Consider the following 19,875-nt stretch of genomic DNA (forward strand, 5'->3'; position numbering starts at 1 on the left):
GGACCCCCTGGGGGACCAAAGATAATGTGTTCAACAGATAGCAGCACCAGTTCCGAAAATTTTGGATAGCACCTTGTAGGTCTTAAGTGTAATTTAATTACAATGAGTTGTAATTGGGAAATTTCATTCTTAGAAGACAAAAGAGGGAATATTTCAAAAAAAAAAAAAAAAAAAAAAAAAAAAAAAAAAAAAAAAAAAAAAAAAGAAACCCTACATTATTGCAGCTTTCAGAGAGAGTCATACTTTTTTTCAGTTGACAAGTATGTTTGCAAGTTAAAGAACCAGTTTAATTAGAACTTTGTGTGAGATGAGAGAGTGAAATTTTAACATTTAAGCGGCAAGTGACTCAAATACCTTTGAGTAGGCCGCTTCCTATTTTGTTCATTATTGTGTTTTTCTTCATTGTTACAAAATGGTCAAGAAAGAACGGACCGTTTGGGACTTCTTTTTACAGCCCAAGTTTATCAAGAAGAATAACTGCATTTTTTGATCACATGGATAACCAAACAAATATAAGTTCAAATTGTTTAAGGCCTACTATTCTTTGGTATGAAAACGGGCATTTATAGTAGTCTTTTTTGTATCTTATTATACTGTAGGTATAAATTGTTTTTATGGTGTTGAACATTAAGAATGTTGTATGTATTTCATTGTATTAAGAAGGCAAATTACGAAAGTAGTTTGTGTAAAGCGGAAGTAGTTTGTGTACACTGTAGGTGTAGTTGTGATATATCGATTATTTTCTTCATAATTTTTACTCGGGATTGGAAATAAAGCAAAAAGTACTGTTATGTTTATCCCATTTCTTAAAAGTAATAAAAACTTTTTAGATGGCACAAGTTAATAGTTTTTATTCTTTGTTGTGCCTTTAGTAAATCGTTCATTATCATTAATAATTTTTTTTTGCAGGAGATGCTGAACCAATCCTTTGGAGAGCTTGCAATCGAACAAAGTGGTCCTCCAAACACTGGCCATCATCAATGAAAAGGCTGATCTAGACCCATCCATTAAAAGAAAACTACTAAACAATGCTGTGTTTTGGGTTAGAATAGAAAAAATAATAAATCTGCTGAAACTAATTGTTGATCTTATCACATCCATTGAATCAAATGACCCACAAATACATAGAGTGGCCAGAAAATTAAATGAACTAGAGCAAAGTATGAAGGAAAACTTACCAACATCATCCATGCAAAAATCAGAAGAAGAGACAGTCATGGAGAAGGTCATCGAGAGAAAAAATTTGGGATTCGACCAATCCATCTTGCAGCATTTAGGCTGGACCCTAAAATGCAGGGAAGTTTGTTCAACCCTACAGAACTACTAGACACCATAGGTTTTGTTTGTGATTGTGCTCAGCATATGGGTTTGGACGTCTTAAAAGTAAGAGGAAGTTTAGCCGACTACAGAGGCAAGGAAGGCTTATTTTCAAGAAAGTTTCTTTGGGAAAGGATGGACGATAAGGATAAAATTATCAGGCCTCTATTATGGTGGATGAGGTTGATAGGTACCTGCGACTTGGCACATCTAGCCATAAGAATATTGGGGGCACCAGTAACTTCAGCTGCCACAAAGCGTACATTTAGTAAGTTTTCTTGGTTGCATTCTAAGAAAAGAAACTGTATTTCTTCTGAGTGAGCGCCAAACCTGACATTTCTTTCTTACAACTGGAAGCTCTTGAATGCTCCACCTCCAAAAGAGAAGAAGAAAGAAACAAGCAAGCAAGCAAGCAGAAGACAACCCAGAGGAAACAGGAGGACAGGAAGAAGAAGATGAAATCCTGAGATTGAAGAAGATGATGAGATCATGTCAAGTGACTAAATTTTTTTTTTTTTTTTGGAAATGTAGAAGAGGAGGAGGATCAAGATGATTTAATGGACATTGAGACTGACAGTGTCTATGGAACTTTAAAAACGATTGAATATGGAAAATAAAGATGCTGTATTAAATCTTTTGCCTTTTAGTAGTTTTAATTTGATTTTTATAAGATTTTACATTCTGGTTCTTTTCTAATGATTTTATTCAATTACAATATTTTTGGAACATACAAGTGTGTTCATGTTTTTTTAAATCACGTAATACCACACTGACCTATTAATTTGAGCAATTTAATTTTTAAAATTATAAATTCCCAGGAATTTTATTTAATTAAAATTTTATCTTAAAATATATTTCAGCTATTGAGTTTGATTTTACCATATAATTAACTGTTTTTACCTATTAATAGTTTTTTGAGCTATCTTGCTAATTAATCATAAATTACCAGGAATTTATGAATTTTGGAAATATTGCCGGCAATGTTCCCTGGGAATATTTCTTCAATTTTAAATTCCCGGGAATTTTACAACACTAAGAACAACCCTGTGAAACTGGAACGAACAACGAAATCTGTTTATACACGCACAACTAAATGCATTGAAGTCGGTGGAGACATTTTTTAACATTTATTGTTAAATACATTGAGCTTTCTTTTTTCCGGTTTAATATGAATTCACACGTGCTAGGGTATTAATAAAAGCAGATTATCTGACATTCATACACTATTACCATCATTTTTCCAAAATTAAATTCTCTACAACTTCTGTCGAAAACTTTGTGCAGTTGTGTGTAATTTACAAAAACAAATTGAGCCAAGTCGTTAATAAATTAAAAATTTTATGAAATTGCGTCTTTTCTTCTCTGGATGTTCTGGGAAACTACTGCAAATACACGTCTGGAATACGTTTTATTCATTTCATCAGGTCAATAACAATAACAAAAAATGGGTATCATGTTTTACTTGAACCTCATACAGTTCTGCGATGGCTTAAAATTAGTGAAGTTGCTAAATTTCAGGCCCCGCGTGTTTGCCCAACTCAGTGAAACTAAACGCTTTCGATGTGTTCCAAATTTGGCGGCACTAGTTGCCAGAGTATTGAGTTTGTGTATGTCACAGAGTGTGGACAAACAAATATGAAGTGCGGAATGGAAAATAATGTTCGCTTTGCGAATATCTATGCTTTGCACAGACGTTTGTGGGATTTCAGTGATGCTGATTAAAAAAAAATAAGCAACATATTGATGCCCCCGAGATCGTCATGTGTGATCAGAACATAAATGGTTTGACAATACCTGAGCTGCAGGGTACAATTTATTGAATTAGGAGCACATATACAACTTAGTTAAGAAAATACAACCCAGTACAATTCTGGCTGTGGAAATGCTCTCGTCTACAAGACTAAAATCCCATCGTTTGAGTTGACTTACTCTTTTTTATGGAATAGTGTTGACACGAGGGAAGGATACACAAAATCAAGAAGCTGCATGCTTTAATCAATATCCATCTCTTTAAAATGTCACAGCACATATATTTGAATTTTGGAATATTGCCACTGTGCAGATCTATCTTCAAGACAATAATTTGCAACCCATTCTCTTCTTAATGCAGCCTGCTCTGAACAATTATGGCTGTTAATGTTGATAATTATTACTGGAAATTAATGTTAATAATTATTACTGTTAATGAAAAGTGTCGTCAACTAAAACTGCATCTTCTAGCATTCAGAGTGTTCTCGATTGTAATGCACACAATGTGATATGTAATTTCAGTTCTAATGACAGTGCTTCATGCACTACAGTATCTTTTCCTTATCACATAATTAACTCCATTAAGAAGAAACTTTAACAGTTCTGGTGTCATTCTAAGATAATTAAAAGAACTTCTTGTGTCTTCATTACAAATTATTTCCACAAGGTTGCTGAGCAACTGAGCTGACGTTTTCATCCCGCCACAAATCGAAACACGTTTCTTATTTTTTGTTATGCACTGGTTCCACACAACGAACTTTTGCTCCATCACAACATGAGCGACGTGCAGCTGCCAAAACTTTCATTTAAGACAACTCAGGAACCCACAAAACAATGTAACTGAAGTGCATACTTGTGTTGCTGTGTCTACAGTCATACATGAAACCATCTGCATGTAACTCTTTCTACGCAATGAGTGGCGCAACCCAATGTCGTTTTGTCAATTAGGCTTAATGCTTTTGAAACCACCATTCACAATATTTTCCTGCGACCTGTTAAAAATAGGTTCGTTTCATCAGTTGCCAGAGAGCACCAGATAACATGCGTCGCCACACTTGCACAGCTACGATGACCAAGGGAGCCCCTATGTTCGTACGTGTAAAACTTTAAAGATCTTACATTATGTCATAAAAGAAAAAAAATCAGAGGATACTCCAAGAGCATCAGAATTTCGTGAACCATATTAAAATTCATAATTTGGCTTATAGTGCACATTGGTATGTCCAGATTCCAAATGAAGTAGGTCTTGACGTGATATTAAGCTTTTCAGTGTGGTTTTCGGAATGTAAATTTTCTTGGAGTACCAGTACTGTTTTACCTCATGTTTGGTTCTTTATTATGGCATAATGCCATATGTACTAGAAGATGAAAACATGCACTTTAAATCTTTCCAAAATTCATAAATTCCTGGGAATTTATGATTAATTAGCAAGATAGCTCAAAAAACTGTTAGTAGGTAAAAGCAATAATTATATGGTAAAATCAAAGTCGTAAATGTTATTTCCATAGACTACTTCTGAAGTAAAATTCACCTCATCCTGCAGAGAAGTATACAAAAGATAACCTCTTGCAACAAGTGAGATGGAGGCTTCAACCTGACAAACAAGTTTTCTCCATTTTTGAGATGGTAAAGAGGAACATGTGGAAAGCCACTGTCATGCCGATGTAAGATGGCACAAAAACTTTCATATATAAATCTTGGTTAATTCCTTCTAATTGTCTGATGTCAGATGTAATCTTTCTAATTGTTGAAAAAAGAATTTAGAATAAAATATTTGATTTCGTAATGGACAAATTGTTTTTCAAATCCTTGTCATCCTTCCATACACAAAATTGGCACTTCTTATACTAGTACCCTCTCTGCAGAGTTTCACCATACTTTGACAACTGCCTTTTTCACGTGTCACTGTTACATGTGACAAAATTTTGGTACCTGTAATGAACATTCCAAAAAACTGTTCTAGTTCTTTTTGCTTCAATGTGGAATTTCAATCATGTGTACCTGGAAACAGCAGTATACAGGTACCATGTCCCTCATCCACATGAAGTTGCTTGTCCTGTTGCAATAACCAATGGCAAACTGATGCTGGCAAATGGGGCAGGCTGCTCCACATATTCAATACAGAATTTAGCAAACACTCATCAAGTCATGTATCCCTTCTTTCTAGCATTTTGAACTGGTTCCACTGTCAGTTCCATTTCTGCATTGTGATCTTTTTGGGGATGTAGTTCGGAAGACAGAATGTAGTGTTTGCAATTCAGTGGTGTTAGGCAAGGTGTTCACATGGAATAAAAATTTCTTCATTGGCTGATTTTATGGAGGACCAAAATTTTCAAAGATTTTTTGACAGTTCAGCATGTAAAGTCTGGCTATTTTCTCCACACACCTTTGTAGTGTAACTGTCATTACACCTTGCTGGACATTCCGGTTTTGTTTCTCAACTAGGAATTTAGTTGTATGCAGCTCTCATTGTTACAATAAAATAATCTAATATTGGTACTGAACCATGCTGGATCTTCACCATACCTAACTATCTTAACAACCAGGAAGGTGGAAATGAAGAAAAATACATTCTCTTGCAGTATGCTTGATAAATGAACGATTAAGATGTTGGGGCAGATAGAGAAGCATACTAAAGTCTAAATTGCAGTGTGAGGGGCTGTCTCTCACTTTTTAAAATATGTCACAAGTAATCACTAAAATCTTACTACTTACCAAGAAAACAGCTAATGATGAATAAATCTGGATATTGCTTGGAGCAGTATACAGTGGATGATTGATATGATATGCAACATATGCAGCAAAACCCCAATAATATGTGCAGTTCTTGAACAAGTTACGTAGGGGCATAGTAGAATGAGAGAACCGATGTACAAATATGGTTTCCAGCAGCCTTTTGACATAATGCAGAGACCAGCATGCTGCTGCAATACTGTAAAAAAAAAATTAGTATTTACACATTGAGTTTCATAGATATGACCAAAAATTAAAATCCCGAGGGGCTCTGGATCACCTAAACTAAATTCAACCTAGTAAAACTTGTAGGAAAGTGTATACTGTACAAAAGGCTACCATTTTCAATAATATTACATAGTTATGGTTTCTCTTACAGATAGCATAACACATACTTCATTAATACTGTTTCTTGAAACTTTCTAAGGTTTTGTGGGATAATTTTTGTTTGTCTATGCAGGTTTTTGAACATTTTTATTACACTCTACTGCAGATAAAACAAATCTTTCATCATTCATGATGCCCTTATTTCTTTATGTACAATGTCCTCTGCTACTCCTATTTGGTATGGATGACACACATTCGAAAAATATTTTGATGGGTTGCAAGGGAGTGTTGAAAGCAATGTCTTTTGTAGACTGACTGACTAGTTTTTAAGTATTCTACCCATGAACCGAACACTACCATCTGCCTTACCTATAACAATACCTATGAGATTATTTCATTTCTAATCCACATAAAATGTTACATATGGATATTTGTTGAGAGTGAAATGATAACAGTTTCAACCCACTGATATTGTAGCCTGGTAGTAGCGCTCTCTCTCTCTCTCTCTCTCTCTCTCTCTCTCTCTCTCTCTCTCTCTCTCTTTTTTTTTTTTTGGGGGGGGTGGGGGGGTGGGGGGGGGGTGAAAAGCACAGCTTTATATTTCTCAACATTTAAAGCAAGTGGGAAATCTTTGCACTACTGTAAAATTTTATGAAGCCGCGGAAAGCTATAATTGTTGGTGAAAGACAAAACAGCTGTCCATCATTGCCACAGACAATAAAAACTGCAAATTCATCAACAATTTGATTCAAAATGATTGGTGATTCACTCAAAAGCGTATCTCAAACCACACTGGAATATCCAAGGGAAGTGTCAGCTATTTACAACTAGAATTCTGCAAAATCTGTGCACCAAGGGTAAGTACTACGCTGTCTTTCAGGAAAGAACAAAAAAATTCAACTGGAATGCTGCAAGCAACTTTTGCAAAGCTACCATGACAAAGGACATGATGTCAATTAGAATAATGTGACAAGGGATGAGTGTGCTTCGGTATTCAGTTTTTGAATCTCTGCGTGTTAATCTAATTCACAAAGACACAGTTGTTGCATTTTCATTAGTGTCTACCGTAGATTTGCACAGCATGTGTCAATAGCTGTTTGTTTGTCTGTGTAGTGTAGTTTTCTGCCATCTTTAGTAGAGACAGGGACTGTGACTGTAGCATGCGGATGCAAGCCGATTTGGTGGTGACACTTTGCTCTCAGTTCCAGCCTGTGTTGGCTTTGGTTACATAGCTTGAGGCCACAGTGGATGGGCATGAATTTTGTGGGCTGACCGCAGGGATCCAACTGACGCCCAGCATGACCCACATGTCTGCCAGTCAGCCCACACTGGTGGCATGCCCAGTTACTGCATGCATTGAGGCTGACCCCACACCTGTGGTCGGGTGAGAGATCATCTCGGCATGTAGCAGACTAAGCTATCTGTGGCTGACCATGTCCCTCAGCCACATGAAGTTGCTTGTCCTGTTTCATAGAAAACCTCTCAGCCTGCAGGATCCAGACAGGCACACAGGTGGGATTATTGATTGCTGGAAGCTCCACTGTTAGGTGTTATGGGTGACCACATGCCAAGGAGGGGAAGAAAGCCACTGTGCACTCCGTGTGCATACGAGGTGGAGTCCAGATGTGGAATTGGACGTTATAGATGCCATGAAGGACACAGGGTGCAGCCAATTTCAGGTGGTGGCTCATTTTGATACCAGTGGTGTGTGTCACTTTGGATTGGAAGAGATTCCCTCAGGTTTTGAACAGTATCTGAAGTGGTAAAGGCTGCTAGTTATCTCCACAAGATGAAAGCAGAGCTGACCATTTGCAGCACAGTCAACAGGACCTATTGCAGACCCCTGGTACAGACTCAAATGGAGGGTCTGAATCAGGGGCTGCAGATTACTCAACTTGCACCAAAGCTTGTACTAAATACGTCAAGAGTCCATTGCACATAGAGGTAGCTACACAGGCAATGGGTGCTGTGTGGCGTGTACTGGGTGGTCTCTTAGGTTAAACTGCCTTGGGAAACACAAAAAGGTCTTCAGTCTTAATGGGTGCAGGCCAAACAGAGGAAGGATATACAGGGTGTTACAAAAAGGTACGGCCAAACTTACAGGAAACATTTCTCACACACAAATAAAGAAAAGATGTTATGTGGACACGTGTCCGGAAACAATTTCCATGTTAGAGCTCATTTTAATTTCGTCAGTATGTACTGTACTTCCTCGATTCACCGCCAGTTGGCCCAATTGAAGGAAGGTAATGTTGACTTCGATGCTTGTGTTGACATGCGACTCATAGCTCTACAGTACTAGCATCAAGTACATCAGTACGTAGCATCAACAGGTTAGTGTTCATCACGAACATGGTTTTGCAGTCAGTGCAATGTTTACAAATGCAGAGTTGGCAGATGCCCATTTGATGTATAGATTAGCACGGGGCAATAGCCGTGGCGCGGCACATTTGTATCGAGACAGATTTCTAGAATGAAGGTGTCCCGACAGGAAGACCTTCGAAGCAATTGATCGGCGTCTTAGGGAGCACGGAACATTCCAGCCTATGACTCGCGACTGGGGAAGACCTAGAACGACGAGGACACCTGTAATGGACGAGGCAATTCTTTGTGCACTTGACGATAACCCTAATGTCAGCGTCAGAGAAGTTGCTGCTGTACAAGGTAACGTTGACCACGTCACTGTATGGAGAGTGCTACGGGAGAACCAGTTCTTTCCGTACGATGTACAGCGTCTGCAGGCACTATCAGCAGCTGATTGGCCTCCATGGGTAGACTTCTGCGAATGGTTCATCCACCAATGTGTCAATCCTCATTTCAGTGCAAATGGTCTCTTTACGGATGAGGGTTCATTCCAACGTGATCAAATTGTAAATTTTCACAATCAACAGGTGTGGGCTGACGAGAATCCGCACACAATTGTGCAATCACGTCATCAACACAGATTTTCTGTGAACGTTTGGGCAGGCATTGTTGGTGATGTGTTGATTGGGCCCCATGTTCTTCCACCTATGCTCAATGGAGCACGTTATGATTTCATCCGGGTTAAGATGGAGCTCCTGCACATTTCAGTCGAAGTGTTCGTACACTTCTCAACAACAGATTCAGTGACCGATGGATTGGTAGAGGCGGACCAATTCCATGGCCTCCTCGCTCTCCTGACCTCAACCCTCTTGACTTTCATTTATGGGGGCATTTGAAAGCTCTTGTTTACGCAACCCCAGTACCAAATGTAGAGACTCTTCGTGCTCGTATTGTGGACGGTTGTGATACAATATGCCAGTCTCCACGGCTGCATCAGTGCATCAGTGATTCCATGCGATGGAGGGTGGATGCATGTATCCTCGCTAACGGACATTTTGAACATTTCCTGTAACAAAGTGTTTGAAGTCACACTGGTAAGTTCTGTTGCTGTGTGTTTCCATTCCATGATTAATGTGATTTGAAGAGAAGTAATAAAATGAGCTCTAACATGGAAAGTAAGCGTTTCCAGACATGTCCACATAACATATTTTCTTTCTTTGTGTGTGAGGAATGCTTCCTGAAAGTTTGGCCGTACCTTTTTGTAACACCCTGTAGATCTAGGAAGCATCAGCATAACAGTCGTAAATTGCCATAGCTGTGTTGGCTGTGTTGCCAGAGTCCAAGCGCTAATAGGAAGCACTGATACTCAAATCTTGTAAGTATGAAAGCTGGCTAACACTAGAGACAGAAAGGATAGGCTAAATATAGTTGACAGTAGCATATTTGTTGCTGTTCGAAGTAGTTTATATTGTAGTGAAACTGAAGTGAAAACTTAAGTCTAATATCAAACATGTACTTGACTCATAATTTCAGTTGGTGGTAACTTCAATTTACTCTTGATATGTTGGTGAAAATACATGTTTAAATCAGGAGGTATGCATGTATCATCCGATATTGTACTAAATGCATTCTCTGAAAATTATTTTGAGCACATAGTTCATGAGACCACTCGAGCACATACTTCATGAGAGCACTCAAACAGTAAATGGTTGTGAAAACACACCTGACCTCTTAGCAATAAATAATGTTTTAACTTAGAAGTAGACATCCTCCGAGTAGTGAAGCCATTTAAACCTCTTAATAAAAGCAAGCCTTCCAGACCAGATTGTACAGCAATTAGGTTCATTTCAGAGTATGCTGATACAATAACTCCATACTTAATCATATACAACTGCTTGTTTGATGTAAGATCAGTACCCAAAAATTGGAAAGTTACACAGGTCACACAAATATTCAAGAAAGGCAATAGGAGCAATCCACTAAATTACAGGCCCGTATCATTAATGGTGATGTGCAGTAGAATTTTAGAATATTATGAATTACCTCTCAAAGAGTGGAATATTGACACACAGTCAACAGGGATTTAAAACATCATTCTTGTGAAAGAACTTGCTCTTTGCTGTTACGAAGTGTTAAGTGCTATCAACAATGGATTTCAAACTGATTCCACATTTCTAGATTTTCAGAAGGCTTTTGACACCATACCTACAAGTGGCTTGTAATCAAATTGTGTGCTTATGGAATATCTTCTCAGTTATGTGACTGGATCCACGATTTCCTGTCAGAGAGGTCACAGTTTGTATAACTGATGAAAAGTCATGGAGTAAAACAGAAGTGATTTCTGGCATTGTCCAAGGTAGTGCCCTCTGCTGTTCCTTACAAAGATAAATGATTTAAGAGACAATCTGAGCAGCCGTCTTAGGTTGCTTGCAGACGATGCTGTCATTTATCATCTAGTAAAGTCATCAGCCCCCCCATGAACCATGGACCTTGCCGTTGGTGGGGAGGCTTGCGTGCCTCAGCGATACAGATAGCCGTACCGTAGGTGCAACCACAACGGAGGGGTATCTGTTGAGAGGCCAGACAAACGTGTGGTTCCTGAAGAGGGGCAGCAGCCTTTTCAGTAGTTGCAAGGGCAACAGTCTGGATGATTGACTGATCGGGCCTTGTAACAATAACCAAAACGGCCTTGCTGTGCTGGTACTGCGAACGGCTGAAAGCAAGGGGAAACTACAGCCGTAATTTTTCCTGAGGGCATGCAGCTTTACTGTGTGGTTAAATGATGATGGCGTCCTCTTGGGTAAAATATTCCGGAGGTAAAATAGTCCCCCATTCGGATCTCCGGGCGGGGACTACTCAAGAGGATGTCGTTATCAGGAGAAAGAAAACTGGCGTTCTACGGATCAGAGCGTGGAATGTCAGATCCCTTAATCGGGCAGGTAGGTTAGAAAATTTAAAAAGGGAAATGGATAGGTTGAAGTTAGATATAGTGGGAATTAGTGAAGTTCGGTGGCAGGAGGAACAAGACTTCTGGTCAGGTGACTACAGGGTTATAAACACAAAATCAAATAGGGGTAATGCAGGAATAGGTTTAATAATGAATAGGAAAATAGGAATGCCGGTAAGCTACTACAAACAGCATAGTGAACGCATTATTGTGGCCAAGATAGATACGAAGCCCACACCTACTATAGTAGTACAAGTTTATATGCCAACTAGCTCTGCAGATGACGAAGAAATTGAAGAAATGTATGATGAAATAAATGAAATTATTCAGATTGTGAAGGGAGACGAAAATTTAATAGTCATGGGTGACTGGAATTCGAGTGTAGGAAAAGGGAGAGAAGGAAACATATGTTGTTGTTGTTGTGGTCTTCAGTCCTGAGACTGGTTTGATGCAGCTCTCCATGCTACTCTATCCTGTGCAAGCTTTTTCATCTCCCAGTACCTACTGCAACCTACATCCTTCTGAATCTGCTTAGCGTATTCATCTCTTGGTCTCCCTCTACGATTTTTACCCTCCACGCTGCCCTCCAATACTAAATTGGTGATCCCTTGATGCCTCAGAACATGTCCTACCAACCGATCCCTTCTTCTGGTCAAGTTGTGCCACAAACTTCTCTTCTCCCCAATCCTATTCAATACTTCCTCATTAGTTACGTGATCTACCCATCTAATCTTCAGCATTCTTCTGTAGCACCACATTTCGAAAGCTTCTATTCTCTTCTTGTCCAAACTATTTATCGTCCATGTTTCACTTCCATACATGGCTACACTCCATACGAATACTTTCAGAAATGACTTTCTGACACTTAAATCAATACTGGATGTTAACAAATTTCTCTTCTTCAGAAACGCTTTCCTTGCCATTGCCAGCCTACATTTTATATCCTCTCTACTTGTAGGTGAATATGGATTGCGGGACAGAAATGAAAGAGGAAGCCGCCTGGTAGAATTTTGCACAGAGCACAACATAATCATAACTAACACTTGGTTTAAGAATCATGAAAGAAGGTTGTATACATGGAAGAACCCTGGAGATACTAAAAGGTATCAGATAGATTATATAATGGTAAGACAGAGATTTAGGAACCAGGTTTTAAATTGTAAGACATTTCCAGGGGCAGATGTGGACTCTGACCACAATCTATTGGTTATGACCTGTAGATTAAAACTGAAGAAACTGCAAAAAGGTGGGAATTTAAGGAGATGGGACCTGGATAAACTAAAAGAACCAGAGGTTGTACACAGATTCAGGGAGAGCATAAGGGAGCAATTGACTGGAATGGGGGAAATAAATACAGTAGAAGAAGAATGGGTAGCTTTGAGGGATGAAGTAGTGAAGGCAGCAGAGGATCAAGTAGGTAAAAAGACGAGGGCTAGTAGAAATCCTTGGGTAACAGAAGAAATATTGAATTTAATTGATGAAAGGAGAAAATATAAAAATGCAGTAAGTGAAACAGGCAAAAAGGAATACAAACGTCTCAAAAATGAGATCGACAGGAAGTGCAAAATGGCTAAGCAGGGTTGGCTAGAGGACAACTGTAAGGATGTAGAGGCCTATCTCACTAGGGGTAAGATAGATACCGCCTACAGGAAAATTAAAGAGACCTTTGGAGGTAAGAGAACGACTTGTATGAATATCAAGAGCTCAGATGGAAACCCAGTTCTAAGCAAAGAAAGGAAAGCAGAAAGGTGGAAGGAGTATATAGAGGGTCTATACAAGGGCGATGTACTTGAGGACAATATTATGGAAATGGAAGAGGATGTAGATGAAGATGAAATGGGAGATACGATACTGCGTGAAGAGTTTGACAGAGCACTGAAAGACCTGAGTTGAAACAAGGCCCCCGGAGTAGACAATATTCCATTGGAACTACTGACGGCCGTGGGAGAGCCAGTCCTGACAAAACTCTACCATCTGGTGAGCAAGATGTATGAAACAGGCGAAATACCCTCAGACTTCAAGAAGAATATAATAATTCCAATCCCAAAGAAAGCAGGTGTTGACAGATGTGAAAATTACCAAACTATCAGCTTAAAAAGTCACAGCTGCAAAATACTAACACGAATTCTTTACAGACGAATGGAAAAACTAGTAGAAGCCAACCTCGGGGAAGATCAGTTTGGATTCCGTAGAAACACTGGAACACGTGAGGCAATACTGACCTTACGACTTATCTTAGAAGAAAGATTAAGAAAAGGCAAACCTACGTTTCTAGCATTTGTAGACTTAGAGAAAGCTTTTGACAATGTTGACTGGAATACTCTCTTTCAAATTCTAAAGGTGGCAGGGGTAAAATACAGGGAGCGAAAGGCTATTTACAATTTGTACAGAAACCAGATAGCAGTTATAAGAGTCGAGGGACATGAAAGGGAAGCAGTGGTTGGGAAGGGAGTAAGACAGGGTTGTAGCCTCTCCCCGATGTTGTTCAATCTGTATATTGAGCAAGCAGTAAAGGAAACAAAAGAAAAATTCGGAGTAGGTATTAAAATTCATGGAGAAGAAATAAAAACTTTGAGGTTCGCCGATGACATTGTAATTCTGTCAGAGACAGCAAAGGACTTGGAAGAGCAGTTGAATGGAATGGACAGTGTCTTGAAAGGAGGATATAAGATGAACATCAACAAAAGCAAAACAAGGATAATGGAATGTAGTCTAAGTCGGGTGATGCCGAGGGAATTAGATTAGGAAATGAGGCACTTTAAGTAGTAAAGGAGTTTCGCTATTTGGGGAGCAAAATAACTGATGATGGTCGAAGTAGAGAGGATATAAAATGTGGGCTGGCAATGGCAAGGAAAGCGTTTCTGAAGAAGAGAAATTTGTTAACATCCAGTATTGATTTAAATGTCAGGAAGTCATTTCTGAAAGTATTCGTATGGAGTGTAGCCATGTATGGAAGTGAAACATGGACGATAAATAGTTTGGACAAGAAGAGAATAGAAGCTTTCGAAATGTGGTGCTACAGAAGAATGCAGAAGATTAGATGGGTAGATCACATAACTAATGAGGAAGTATTGAATAGGATTGGGGAGAAGAGAAGTTTGTGGCACAACTTGACCAGAAGAAGGGATCGGTTGGTAGGACATGTTCTGAGGCATCAAGGGATCACCAATTTAGTATTGGAGGGCAGCGTGGAGGGTAAAAATCGTAGAGGGAGACCAAGAGATGAATACACTAAGCAGATTCAGAAGGATGTAGGTTGCAGTAGGTACTGGGAGATGAAAAAGCTTGCACAGGCTAGAGTAGCATGGAGAGCTGCATCAACAACAACAACAACAACAACAAAGTCATCAGAACATCAAAACCAATTGCAAAATGATTTAGGTAAGGTATCTGTATGCCGCGAAAATTTGCAATTGATCCTAAATAATGAAAAGCTTGAGGTCATCTGCCTGAGTGCTAAAAGGGATCTGTTAAACTTCGTTACACCGTAAATCAATCAAATCTAAAAGTTGCAAATTAACCTAAATACTTAGGAATTACAAACAACTTTAATTGAAAAGAACACACAGAAAATGTTGTGGGGAAGGTGAATGAAGACTGCATTTTATTGGCGCAACACAGCAGATCTACTAAAGAGGCTGCCTACACTATGCTTGTCCATCATCATTTGGGGTATTGCTGTTCAATGTGGGATCCTTACCAGATAGGATTAACAGAGTACATTGAGAAAGTACAAAGAAGAGTAGGACATTTTATACTATTGAGAAATAGGGGGGAGAGAGTGTCACAAACACGATACAGAATTTCGGGTGGAAATCATTAAAACAAAGGCATTTTTCATTTGCTCCAGGATTTTCTCATGAAATTTTGACTTCCAACTTTCTCCTCGGGGTGCGAAAATATTTTGTTGATGCTGACTTACATGGGGAGGGAAATCAGAGCTTACATGAAAGACATGGGTATGTTTCTTCCACAAGCTGTTCGAGAGTGGAACAACAGAGAATTAGTGTGAAAGCAGTTCGATGAACCCTCCGAGACACACTTCAGTATGATTTGCAGAGAATCCACTAGATGTAGGCGAGCTGTGTGTCCACCATCATGGCCCTGAAGAGGAAAAGAGAGTGCTGAATGTCGACTTCTGTCTTCTCTTCAGGTGAATTGGTTCAAAATAACCATCTGGGGGGAAGGGAAAAATCTTGACTGCATCCCAAGATGCTCACAGAGTCTATGTGACTAATTGTCTGGTAAGAGTGCAACAGTAATACCCTAAAACAGTTCCACTGTTGAGTTTTAACATATTAAGCTATGTTTTCCTAGCTGTGGCAAATTCCCACAACATACTGTGTAAAATGCGCCCCCTACTCGCACAATGCCAACATACCAAACTGTTCCTATGGTGTGGGTAACACAATGCCACTGGGGGCTCTACTTGCAGGAAATACTTACGGCCTTCAGGAGGAATATGTCCCACACATCACAGTGATTTGCTTGGTTGGAGGAGCTAGTAAGTCTGAGCAGTAGCAACTACTAGTTGCTAACTAGAGTATTTGTTTTGTGCACACAAGCAGCAAGAGAATAGGTAATTCTTCCAATCCTATTACTGTAACATTCGCCAGATATGTCAGCTGACCACTTCTCTGCTCTATAGCATGAGCTGCTTACTGAATTTGTATCTGAAACGAATATTTTATCGAACATGGCTGACACCGAGTTGAGAAACTAAACGTAAAAGGAGTTCAGTGCTGTAGTGAGTTGGATGTTGTTGTTATCATGATCAGTACTGTGAACAATGATTAAGTTGGTCAGTGAATCCATCAACTCTGGTGTAACTGCCAGCACCTACCAACGGTACCATGTTGTCCTTGGTCAGTTCTTAATTTCTGATACTGTGTGTGTTACACAAGGCATTGGGAACTGGCATTCCTCTACAACAAGAAACTATTGTTACTACAATGTTTGATGCTCATTCTTATTCATAATTTAAGAAGATCTGTGTGACTGCTTTGCACTTCCCGAGTACTCTTCCCAAATTTCCTCCTCTTCCCTAGCTTCCATATATTTTCAGAGTGCCAAAATTAACAAGTTCTTATATCAATCACTCCACTGCATGTTTTGCCTTTACTTCTACTGTCGCACTGCACTGCACTTATAACAACAAGATGTTCCTCATAGCATGCTGGAACTCACGTCGCGTCAATGAACCACACAATATTGTCTCATCTAGGGGAAACTGTGTGACCAACTTCCAGCAAAATTTAAAATAAATTCAAATCTTTACAAAACTTTTCCTCACTTTGATCCCCCACAGAAAATGTGAAGGAAAACGATTTGCTGCTTACTGTATTTTGATGTTGGTTTGCAAAAAATTCCTTGCCATGTGACATTTTAATTTATTATCTCACTGTCAGCAACTCTATTGGCCAGAAAGTGTGCACACATTATCAACATGAACTACTGTAACTAACTATAAAATTATGTTGCTGTACGACACATAGTTTAGGAGATATGTTGTGATAAATATTGAGTAGCGTGAAAACCAAATTTAAGAAAGTTTAAATATTTCTCTATTTCAATAGCACAATATTTTCACTGAAGATATTTCTCTTATCACTATCGTGTACAGTTGTCTAAGTATAAGAAGAGTCACTTTCATTTTTTACATTCTGACATGCACTGCCTCAAGGCCTCGGAAAACATTTCACATAGCAGCCCTTGGGCCACACTGGACAGTGAAAGACGCAGGTGTACTCCACAGCATGCTCAGACAAATTTCCTCACCTTGCAAAATATAGCTTTTGAGGCAGCCTAGTGCCAATAATCTTGCAACAGGACAATCCTTGCCTACACACCTCGCACGGAACTGAAGAGGCTCCACGAAAACTAAGTTTGAAATGACTCCATAACCTCCTTACTCTCTAGACGTTGCGATCTTTATTTTTTTCTACTCAAGACAGACCTCAAGCATAATCGTTACACCTGGACGATGAGGTGAAGGCAGTTGTAAAGAGCTTGACTTAAGAAAAGTTGGAAGAAAGTTTGTGCTGGAATGTTACCTTTTCATAGGTCGGGAGAAATAGGGTAGACTGAACGGTAACCGTGTGAAAAAATTAGTATGATTTTAAAGCTTAAGAATTTTTTAAATGTACTTTTTGTCCAATCTTTCTAGCTGTTTCGTTCATGTCCTACAAGTACGTGTGCATTTCTTTTCAGCCTACCCTCACATGATTACGAAGCCCGAATTTAACTACTGCAGCACTGCAGAGGTGAGTGCTATTACTGTCAATGTCACATAGCATACTGGATTCTTCTCATCTGTTATGCCTTTTCTATTCCCAATAATAACCAATTTTTTTCTTATTTTCAATAAATTTATCTATTGGCAAATGACACAAAAACCTCTATATCTTATTTAGATTAATTTATCTTGAATTTTATTATTCAGACTTATTTTCATTGTTCTGTTTATGTTGATATAATCAGTTTTTATCTATTGGCAAATGACACAAAAACCTCTATATCTTATTTAGATTAATTTATCTTGAATTTTATTATTCAGACTTATTTTCATTGTTCTGTTTATGTTGATATAATCAGTTTTCAATTGTACACTCATAATTTGGAAATATTATTAAGTGATTTAAGTACTACAGTCTGCAACATGCAAAACCTGCATTCTGACTCTCCAGTGACATATTTTAATTTGCCTACAACTACTGTAATTATCTTTCAAAATAATTAAACTTTAATTTCTGAGTCACTACCAATTTTGACTGTAGTTTTTACCATAACGACTGTTAAACTTATTTTCGAGTACATACTTCTGTATAATATTGTTCACAGCACTAATTAAGTAACTCAGTAATAATTTCAGGTAATTTACCCCAGTTTATCATATGGCAATCAGACATGTAAATTAGGGAGCCACATCATGGAAGATTAGTAGTTTCCAAGTACTTTCCTGAATTTCTAACCAGCAACACTGTCTACAATCTAGTCCTGTCTGCTCTTTAAGTTCATACAAAACAGTAAAATACAGCCTAGCCAATTTTCAAAGCATAATGTAGTTTAAAAACAACCACTCATTCATATGCCCCTAAAGCAGTCTGACATCACCCAAAAGTTCGCTGCTAGAAAGCCCACCAGTAAGACCTATGTTGGGTGCACTCCGTGTTGGTTCACACCATATTCATGCACATTCTGTATATCAAAGTATGTGCATTGACATTTGCAAAAAGTCACTGTCATCAAAATGAGTGACTGTTAAACATTGCATGGCAATGCTTGTTATGGACTGGATTAAATTAAATAATTAAGTGTAATCCACTATAATGAATTACTAAAGGATTATATTTAGAATTACTAAATGATTATGTTTAGCATGAAATGTGACGAATTCATGTAAATATGAACTGTGTTTTGTGCTACAATTAAATTAATTTTGCCACTGAACAGTCGATAGGTAATTTTAAGTACTGACCCAGTCCTATGCACTGATAGTTTTTTGTAGTATATATGTCCATCATCACCAATGACTGAACTTTCAACAAATCACAACCGCCTTGACCTCACATTTTAAGAAGAAAACAGCATGATATTGCAAGATATAAGAACCAGCAATTGAACCCAGACAAAAATTTGGGCCATAATTCTGTTTGTACATAGTTACAACCTTTTGAAAGTACAGTTTTTAAACTTCTATGCCTATCTCTTGTTTGTTACTCATTTTACCCGACTGCAGTCGTGTCATGCCCGAGTGTGAAGTACTATGCAACAGAGTGAGTAAGAGGATTGTGAAATACTGGTTTGACATTGGAAACATGCTTTGTTCATTGCATCACATTGTGCAGTTTCTTTCCTGCAGCTGGTGCCAGAAATGTTTCTGTTTTGAACATTTTTATGTTGTAATTCACAAATGCAGTGTAAATGTGTGAAATTAATGAGTCCATCATTAAAGAAGTAGTACAGCACTATCTAATTATTATGTTATTTTCATCAGATTGTGAAGTTTTAACTGGTAAAGTGAAGTACACCTGCAGGAGATGTACTATTCTTTAACCGAACTGGCATGATTAAGTTTTACATGGAAAATTGTTAACTTCATTTCATAATAATTCACTTGCTTAATTTTATTCATTTTCATTATGAGGTGAATACATAGCAGCAGCAGATCAGCACAAGAAAATTGTTAAAATAATATTGAACATATAAGTATGCGAGTGACACATTACGTACTCATATTACTTACTATTTTTCATGCAGAATGAAGTGTTCTTTAACAAGATTTTGAAAGATGTTGGGCAGATGTGTCCACCATACCCCTTCTCTTAACTCTCCTTCGAAACAGTAACAATACAAGTTGTTTGAAGACACAGGTTTAATCACTGAAATCAAGGTCCATGGCATTGACCGTATCCATATCAGTCAAGAATTTGGGACCAAATTATTCCCTCTTTTAATCGCAATATGCCATAGATACTTTGAAGAAGAAAGAAAAAAA

General features: G+C 38.3%; 1 protein-coding gene across 1 annotated transcript in view; it reads right to left on the reverse strand.

Moving 5' to 3' along the window:
- Window positions 1-19,875, reverse strand: part of LOC124795524 (very-long-chain enoyl-CoA reductase) — a 58,119-nt gene that overhangs the window by 12,666 nt on the left and 25,578 nt on the right. Inside the window, exon 4 of the mRNA XM_047259595.1 lies at window positions 5,783-5,999. Coding sequence (XP_047115551.1) covers window positions 5,783-5,999 — 217 coding nt within the window. The remainder of the gene's footprint in view (window positions 1-5,782; window positions 6,000-19,875) is intronic.

The sequence above is a fragment of the Schistocerca piceifrons genome, chromosome 4, assembly GCF_021461385.2.
Source record: "Schistocerca piceifrons isolate TAMUIC-IGC-003096 chromosome 4, iqSchPice1.1, whole genome shotgun sequence".
In the NCBI taxonomy this organism is placed as follows: Eukaryota; Metazoa; Arthropoda; class Insecta; order Orthoptera; family Acrididae; genus Schistocerca; species Schistocerca piceifrons.